The sequence below is a fragment of the Sarcophilus harrisii genome, chromosome 2 (assembly GCF_902635505.1).
Source record: "Sarcophilus harrisii chromosome 2, mSarHar1.11, whole genome shotgun sequence".
In the NCBI taxonomy this organism is placed as follows: domain Eukaryota; kingdom Metazoa; phylum Chordata; class Mammalia; order Dasyuromorphia; family Dasyuridae; genus Sarcophilus; species Sarcophilus harrisii.
Genome location: NC_045427.1, coordinates 249,688,199 through 249,697,713, shown reverse-complemented (window position 1 = coordinate 249,697,713; position 9,515 = coordinate 249,688,199). Strand labels below are relative to the sequence as shown.

The window sequence follows — 9,515 nt, the reverse complement described above, 5'->3', positions numbered from 1 at the left end:
AAATTATTTAAGGCAATGAAAATTATCTTTGAGAGCTTTTCAGCTCAACAGTTTGGAGACAGAATAGATGTGGTAAATATTAAGAAGATGAAAAGTCTATTTAGCCTTGTCCATCCTATCTTAAATTATTTTGTAAATGTAAATTAAAGAATTAGGTATGTTTCACTGCTGCTAGAAAATTAATAGAAAAATTACAACAAAAACTATTTGGTTATTCTCAGGAAAAAATAAAAAAATTGTTAACTAAATTATTTGGAGTTATTGTCATCATGTTAAGTCTAAATCTGATAATTACTGTATACAGCATAGCCCATCAAAACAGGATGAAGGGTGAAGGTTGGGCAACAAAGAGCTCAGCTCCTTCCCTGGAACCCTGCCCAACCTTTTAATTCTAAACTTGTCAGTTTTCTTAAACTTTCAGGTTAGATAAGGGCATCAGCCCTGTGAGAAGAGCCTATTCAAGAGATATGGTAACATATATAATAAAGAAATTCTGTAAGTTCATTTAATGATCAATCCTTTACACCGGGATGAGTTTAACATATGAAACAAATTAAACAATCTTTTATGTGTTAAAGTCTGGTAAACTTTTGGTGAACTTCAGTAAAAGAGATAATTTATCTAGCCTTAAATTGCAGTTAGTAGAATTTGATATGGGAGATGAAATCTCTTGGGACAGCAATTGATATATTATTTCTGAGTTTTGAATCTGATTGCCAGATCAAGTAACTTACCACTTGAGAGAAATTTCATAAACTAATCAGAGAAATGTGATCCTGCACAAATAGGAGTCTAATAAAATAAGAGTTGGGAACTTTTGCTCAGAGTGAGATCTTTCTGCCCCAGTTTCCAGATTCTGTTTCTTTGTTTCATACTTGATCATTCCTGAGTCTGATAAAATAAAACTATTAGAATTGGATATCAATCTAACCTAAGGAAGTTTTATTTTGTCATGTGTGTGCTCTTAGGCTAAGGCCTGAAGAATCAATTTTGATATTATATTATCATATCTCCATATTTTCCTTTTATGACAAATTCCTATGATAAGAGCAAATGGTCAACACAAATTTAAGTATATAGTATCTTGGTTTCAATATGAAAATATGTAGTCAATATATCCTAAATAATTTGATGAATGAGTATTTGGCCTAGCCATCCATTTGTTATATATTCATATAAATGTTTGATGAAATAAATTCTTTATAGGTTTCCAAAATAACGTAAGAACAATTAACATGATTGTCCATAAGAATGAACTATTATTTTAGTGTCCATTTGAAACTAAAACTGAAACATCTTTAAGATTGGTATATATCATATGTCCTGTGGTACAAGTATATTTCATTACCTGAACATTGCTACTTAATATATATATTGGTCTTTGTACATTTTATAGAAGTCCTTATGGACTTGTCTTTTTATCTCAGATCATCTTAACCTGTATTTGTTAGAATTGTTTTGTATTCTAGATTTTGGTCAGTTACAATTGCATTGGCCAACTTCAAGGAATTAAACCAACCTTTGGATACTTCAGTCAGCTCCAACTTGCCACTCCTTCCATAAAAATATGGAATCCTGCAATTGACTCAAATCTATGCCCACTCTCAGCAGGAAACAGTTTCAGAAAATGAGATCATTTCATTGACACCCAGAGGACTTTGAGCCCCATTTGTTTAAAGGAGGGGAATTGGAACTGATTGGTGAATGGACCCCAAATTATCCAGTCTCTGGATGGGTCTCCTGTTACAATGTATTTGGGACATTGAATGGCACAAATTTTCACATTTCAGATATGGGATTCCATGATGTTTATCAAATCCCTCAGAGATATACCACACAGCATATTTTAAAATAACCACAGATATTTCTAACTGCAGATCTTATTTTAAGGAATGGCACTAGAATCCAAATCATGAATGTGTTAGAAGGATATATTATAAAATGTACAATTGTATTTTATTCTCATGTCTTTACTCTTTATTTAAATATTTATCAAGTTCCATTCCTATGGTTGTTATTATGCAACATCTGTCCTATGTGATAATGTCACACTTGGTGTTTCAGCTACAGCTCTTACAAAAATTGTTCAGACTGCTCACTTTGCAGATAAATCAGCAAAAATTATATCATAAGCTTTTTAGAACAAACTAATATAGATTGAGTTAAAACAAGAATTAAACTTAGTGGAACAATCATTAACATAGGGAATCATATGAACAATTTGGAATCTCGATTACAGCTAACTTTTTAGCAAAAAACATGGAAGATGCAATGTCCATAGAACTGATCCTGATAGTATAGCTAACCAAATATTTGAGTGATTAAAAAAGATAAATCCTGTAAACAATTTGACCTCTCTACTTTTGAATTTTGTTCTTCCCTCATGTTTTATTTTGCTATTCATTGGCTTAGCCCCTTGTGTTTTTATGTAATGTTCTGTGATCGTTCTCATCTATGAGAACTGAAGTCCATAGACTTCATCTTTTAAATAAGAAAATAGGATTTGTAGAGGGCCAGCAGGTAATAATCCATCCCAGGTCTTAAATCTTACCATAACTTGACTCACCAACATCTCTTTTCCTTTATTAATAGCAGAGACATGCTTGGTAATACTATAAATTGAAATTCTAGTGACTGAAACAAAATGCAAACACTACTCAACAGATTAAACCTAAATCTTTGAACTTAGGACAGGAAAGAATTTCCAGAAGGAGAAGAAAGGTATTTGGGAGAAAGATACCTGAAATAATGGTATGATAAACTTTACTCTGATATGTATCTCAACGGTTTGCATCTCTGTCTAATTAACCAAGATCCAGGACTTAATCATTTACATTCAGTAGATCTTGTTTGTTAAAGAAAAATATAGGAACTTCAAAGAGTGTACTTTGTATCAAGTCTATAAGCATTTAAGGTGTATATATATATATATATATATATATATATATATATATATTTGTCTCTCTGATCAATAAACTTCGAAGAATCCATAATCAGGACTTCTCTGCCTGGACCAGTATGTTGTCACATCTTTCATCTCATTACAGGAGCTGGACTCCAACATATTACATATTTAACTGTTACCTTTTTGTAGAGAGCTTGGAGGTAAGAATCCATTCCAAGTCTTGAATCTTACAGTAACTTGGCTCACCAAAACTCCCTTTTCTTATTGAAATAGCAGACTACTTGTCAATATAATAAATTAATAATCTGGTGATTGAAGCAAAATGCAAACACTACTCTTTGGATTAAAGGCATACCTTTTAATTTGGGACAGGAAAAACATCCTGTAATAGAGACGAAAGGCATTTTGGAGAAAGATACTTGAGACAATGGTGTGATAAACTTTACCCTGACTTGTATCTCAACTATTTGCATCTCTGTCTAAGTAACCAAGATCTGGGACTTAATCATTCACATCTCAGTAGATCTTGTTTGTTAGAGAAAACTATCAGAACTTCAGAGTGTACTTTGTATTAAGTCTATGAGCATTTGAGTATATGTATTTGTCTCTCTGGTCAATAAACTTTGAAGAATTCATATTCGAGACTCTCTCTGCCTAGCCCTAGTAAATTCACACTCTTAATTCACTACTGGAGGTGGACTCCTACACCTTTTATTTTTCAGATTATCTCATTTTTAATGACCCACACTCAACCTAATTCTAAGTTTAAGAGTTCTTAAACTTGGGTCAGTAAACTTTAAAAAATATATTCTGCTATATATATTTCAATATGATTTGGCTTTTGTAATCTTACATATTTAAGTTTTTTTGTTTTTTTGGTTTTTTTGCGAAGGAATCCATAGGTTTCATGAGATTGCTAAAGGGGTCCATCATATAAAAATGTTTAAAAACCTCTGCCAAGGATGAAAGAACAAAGAGTGAAAAGATAAATCTTTTCTCCATTTTCCAGCCTTCTACAACTTCCCCATCGTAGCATCTTATAGTCTGAGGGAGCTTGTTTGTAAAAGTGGCCAGACTGGTTTGGGAGTCATGTCCTACTCTTTTAGGTGCTCATGTTATACCCTTGTTTACAGCCAGAGATTTAAATAAAATGAGCAGGTGGAGACAGCAGCCTTGGGTTTGTTGCTCTGAGCACTAATTCTTTTTAGAATTATACAAAAGAGTCTAAGAACTAAAACAAGTCACAAGCAAGGAAATAATCATATTGAGGTATGAAAGGCTCAAGGAAAGAATTAGCACATAACTGGCAATAGAGGAAATCTAGGGCATTACCTTCTTTCTTAGTAAGAGGTCATGGTAACTTTGGTGAGCTGCGCCCCTGAAGAAGGAAGAATGTCTGTTGAGCTAGGAAGGAAAGGAGGAAAAAGGAAGTTGTAGAATCATATAAGCTCACAGACTCATTATCTTGCAGGGTCCTCCAGAGCTCATACCATTCTAGACTCTGACTTTAACTATAATGGTGCCTTCCACAGTCTAAAGGGAAGAATGGTGTACTCAGGCTAGTGGTAGGGCAGTCAACAATTGGTTTAAATTGGGAATAAAGAAATTCACAAGAACGAATTACAATTCACCCCACCCCCATCAACAAAAATCAAGTTGTCCATATGAGAGACAATGCCATATGGTAAAAGTGGTATTGATAAGATTCAGTGCAGAGCAAGTAGTTGTGGGAACCCCCTTCTGGTCAGCACAGGTCCTTCATAAATGAATGTACGAACTCAAAAAGCTTAAATGGCAAAAGAAGTTTATTATTAGAACTGAGAAGTCAGCTTTTGCAGGCTGACTTCCTTAGTGGCAGGTCCCAATAGAGAAGTAAAGATCTAGCAGAGAAATCCTCTAGTAGAGAAAAGTTTCTAGCAGAGAAATCCTGACAGAGAGGTGAATAGGGTCCTGTTAGGGAAATAAGTGAGAGAGATAAATAAAGATTTTATCAGAGGGTCGCAGCTATGCCAAGGAAAGAGAGAAGTTCCTTTTATGCAGAGGGTCGCAGCTATGCCAAGGAAAGAGAGAAGTTCCTTGGCATGATTAGGTTCTCTGCAAGGAATTGGGCTGGAGGAAGCTTGTTATAGGGGTAGTTTTTGGTGGGGGCTGGGAGCAGTTTAAATTGAAATCAGAATAGAGAATCTTGTAATTGAATGAGTGTCCCTAATCTCCAACCTGGATCTCCAGCTCAGACTAAGTTGGAGTGGTTCTGGACTCAATTTGTCCCACCCAGATAACAGAATGAAACCACTTTATCTTGATTCCCTGGGGCAGGTCTCTCAAGGAAGAGCTTTTCTGAGGGAGTTTCCCAAGCTTTCCCCCCAAAAGTCTGAGAGACAGAATGAGAGAGTTTCGAGGTTTCCCTCATCAGTATCATCTCTGGACTCAGAAGACCTGAATTTAAATCTCACCTCTAAAACTCACTACTTATATTACTTTGTTTCCTCCCATTCTCCCTGCCTTCATCTATAAAACAACGATGTTTGATTAAATATCCTCTTAGGCTTTACATCCATGAGTCTATGATCACTGATCACAATTTGCAATGAAAGTTCTAGTTTTCACCTCCTAAAGGAAAGTAATTAAAAAAAAAATCCCAAATTTATGAGCTGTGTGATCCTGGGCAAATCACTTAACTTTGCCTCATTAAAAAAAATCCAAAATGAATGGACATGGACACAGCTTTAGCAACTTTACCTGGGACCAGGTATGTTTTATTAAGGATAGCAAGGAAGGAGTATAACAACTGGGATAGTCATTGTACTTTCCTCCACACACACAAACACACACACAAAACATATCCCCAAACTGGAGGGGATGCTTAGAGGAATACCCACTCACAGTCTGATCCCAGGAACTAAAAGCTTGAGGAAAGATATGCATCAGTGGAAGTGCAGAGGGATGGTGGAAGAGAAAGATGCTATTTCAGGCGTTGTCAGGGAGGAGGAAGCAGTGAGGGCAATGATGGTATATGGAAGTATGGAGGAATACCATTTTCTTCAGAATCAGGCCCCATTTTGCACATAAGCATCAAAGTGCACAGGCACATAAACTTTCCCCTCACAGGCCACAATGATACTATTGTTAAGTTGGGAAGCCCGATACTGACAGTTAGGGTATTTGGAAGCTCCAGTCTGGCGGCAGTGGGTGAGAATCATAGGCTTGCTGCTCTGGTGACAGTTGGGCTGCCCATTCTTGCAGGTGATGTTAGGCTCCTGACAGATAGCATCGACTACTTCCTTAGGCTCGTGTATGAAAGTATTAACAGGCTTGCATCTCCCTTTTGTCATGTTCCGGGCTTTCATCATGTGGTTGCAGTAGTTGCGGTCAGTGACGGACGAGTTCTCTGAATCCATGTGCTGCCGCTGAAACTTCTTTGCAGGGGATTCTTTGCCAGCTGATTGATGGACCAGTCCCACTAGAAACAACCCCAGCAGAATAAGTGCCATATGGGAATTCTTCAGAGCCATAATGGCCTCACTTTTCAACAGGAGTCTACCCAGGAAAAGGAAATGATGAGGAAGAATGTTTCACTTTGGAATGAAAATCCCAGTCCCATGTTCCAACTGTACCCCGGCTAACTGCTCTATCCTAACCTTCTTTTTCCCTGAAGAACAACCCCTCTTCCAGGATAGCCAGACAAGAAGATTAGTTTCTTTATGTGTAAAATGAGGAGGTTGAGCTAGATAGATCTTTAACATGGTCTCTGGCATTAGCAGTCAATCCATATATGAATTTCATTGCTTGAAAGACAATCCTTTTCTTACCCTCTTTTCTCCTCTCCCTACAACTTGTTTCACTATCCCCGGTAAATTGCACTCAGACATAATTCCTAGGAATAGTGGAACCCAATTTAATAAATACATGCATACAAGTATATACACACATATAAAACATATATATTCAACAAGAATAAATTTACTTGTAAGACTAGAAGACAAGTAAAATGAAGAGGTTGAATTGGATGAATTTTAAAGTTCCTTTCAGCTCTATGATCCTATTAATCCATTGTGTGAGTGTAAGTGTGCATGCATGTGTGTGTGTATCAGAGGAAGGAGGTAACCCCTTTATGCAATTTAAGAGTTCCTTGGTATAGAAACTCTCAAAGAGGAAATTCCCTCTACCAATTTGGGTCAGTACCTATTCTGTAGTTTATTGTTTTACGGAGCTTCCTTGGACAGAGAGAGATAAAATTATTTTTTCAGGGTCCCTCAGCCAGTATATGTCAGTAGTGGAACTTGAAATCAGGTCTTGACTCTCAAACTGACTCACTCTCCATTACATGATGCTAGTTCTCTTTTTTATGTACATATATTACAGGTCAAATCACAGCCTCCATCTTGCAGCATGTAAATGCCATCAATGGGCCTGACATATCCCTATTATTCAATATATATCCTAGAGACCACTCCTGGTCATCAGTAGCACAAATCAATTCCATTACATTCCAAAGACAGATATGTCCCTTTGTAATGTCAAAAGAAACTGAGCAGGACAGAGATTAGAGACCAATTCAATAGTTTATTAAATGGAGAGAAATACTGGGACCAATGCATCCCAGGGTTAGAAGAGAGTATCATCTCAAAGAGTCTAGCCCTGAGTATCAGGACAGCAAGCCTTTTATGGAATTACAAGAACATTGACATAATGCAGAGATCTAGGTGGGGATAGCCTCATAGATGGAGGTTACTGATATTCTAATGACATTAAGGAATGTCTATAACACCTTTATCTCAACCATTAAGAGGGGACAGTCATAACCTTAAGGTAGAATACGAAATAGGATAAATGGAGGAACTGGTCACCCCATTAAAAGTGACCTTTGGCATTACACCTTCCAAACCTGAGTGTTCCCCTCCCCACTCCTGAAGGTAACATCTGCTCTCAATAGGTTTCTCCCTTTTCTTCTTTCTCTCTCTGCTGCCCAGCATTAAATTTTTTGTTCAGTCCTCTCCTAGTACAGCCCATCTCTGATATTCTTTACTTCTGTGTCATTAGAGAGTCATCTGAGAATATTCAGTGCCTTACTTACCCTTGTTTTTGTTCAGTTTCAGAGTTGGATGAATTTGTCCCAGTTCTCTTCCTTTTTACCATGGAAGGCAGGTCTTATATAAGATACCCCCCCCAAAAGAAAAGAGGGGGGTTGGCAATTTAGAAAGGAGGAGAGGGAGGAGGCATAGCAGGCCCGAGTCCAGGGAGGAATTAATAGAACATTCTCATTATTTCAGTCTTGACAGATTTGTCCCTTCACAGAAAACAGACCCAATAGTAAAAAAGAGACTTTTGCTAACAAGGACTAAGAATCTCACCTATCCTGATTAGTTCCTCGATATCAATTTGGCTTTTAGAATTCACAGTGTTTCTTGGGAGAGGGATTAGGGAGATAAGTAAAGAAGACCTTAGATCTGATAACTTTAAGAGAAAATTCTATTTCTCTTTTCTAACTTCTATACTCAGGATCTACACATGATTCTTTGGGTGTTTGTTCAATATATGGTCTTTTGAAAGATATTTTTGATTATTTCTTTGTTTCTATTTTTATTTTTATTTATATTATTGTTATTATTATTTACTTTTAAAAAAATTTATCAATGCTTTTTTTTTTTTTTTAAGTATAATCATGTCTCAGGAAGACATTGAGAATCATATGGGATGAGAGATTTAAAGATAGAAGGGATCTTTAAATTCATCTAATCTAATCTTGTCATTTGCTGAAGGGAGTATATGGCAGAGTTTGGATTTGAACCCATCCTCTCTGATTTCAAATCTAACACTCTTTCCTCTATATGTCCGTTTGCCTGTGATTGGTAGTAAGTAAGTAGATATAACAAAGATCTTCTTTTGGTAAGGGCTTGCCAAAGTCAACTATAGGGAGACACCAAAGGAATTATAGCCTATGTTCTCATGCTACCAGTCAAGCACAGTGAAACTTGATTTACATCACTACTTCAAAAGATTCATTATATCTTTGATTTAGATACACTTTCACTGACACAGATGACAATCCATGTAATTTAACCTTAGCACAGAATTGTACAAGTCGCTTTGACTGAAAAAATAATTGCCAACTTTAGGTTATCCCCAGGGCCAAATGTTGCTCATTATATGTTGCTCACTAAGGAGGGGAAAGATTTAAGAGGAAAAGAAGGAGACAGTGAATGGAATCCAAAAGATAATAAGAAGCCCTTCTGACCCATCCCTCATCTAAGCAAGATCTCCCCCTCTCATTTGGCTGACTTTCTGATGATGTCCTCTCAGAATTTAACTAAGATAAATTTCAGACAATATGAACCAGCACTTTGCTGTCTTTGGTCTTGCCTACATTTCCACTTAGTGGAAGTTTTATAGAAGATGAATGAGATAAGGTGAGATTTTTCAAGACAGTGGTGAAAATCGAGTAAGGCTTCATCTATTTCAAAGTTTGAGTAGGCTTGAAAGACTTTAAGCATTAAGTCAAGGGCATACTTAAGCCCCCTCCCTGCTATCCTCCTAAGGGCATACTTAAGTTCCCTTCTTGTTATCCTTCCTATTTCAGTCAAATATGGGCAACTATGTACTTATTGGCCAA

General features: G+C 36.6%; 1 protein-coding gene across 1 annotated transcript; it reads right to left on the bottom strand.

The window, feature by feature from the left end:
- Positions 1 to 5,630: 5,630 nt before the first annotated feature.
- Positions 5,631 to 8,061, bottom strand: LOC116421537 (ribonuclease pancreatic-like). Its single transcript, XM_031951998.1, has 2 exons — positions 7,980 to 8,061; positions 5,631 to 6,442 (listed from the first exon to the last, which is right to left on the bottom strand). The coding sequence occupies exons 1-2, from the start codon at positions 8,039 to 8,041 to the stop codon at positions 5,953 to 5,955; spliced, it is 552 nt and encodes a 183-aa protein (XP_031807858.1). The 5' UTR covers positions 8,042 to 8,061; the 3' UTR covers positions 5,631 to 5,952.
- Between the last annotated feature and the right edge of the window lie 1,454 nt (positions 8,062 to 9,515).

Excerpts from the sequence above, each read along its gene's own strand:
- LOC116421537 (XM_031951998.1), bottom strand. The coding sequence starts at position 8,041 with ATGGTAAAAAGGAAGAGAACTGGGACAAATTCATCCAACTCTGAAACT. Across the intron at positions 6,443-7,979 it reads GAAACTGAACAAAAACAAGG|ACTCCTGTTGAAAAGTGAGG; the intron begins GTAAGTAAGGCA and ends TTTCCTGGGTAG.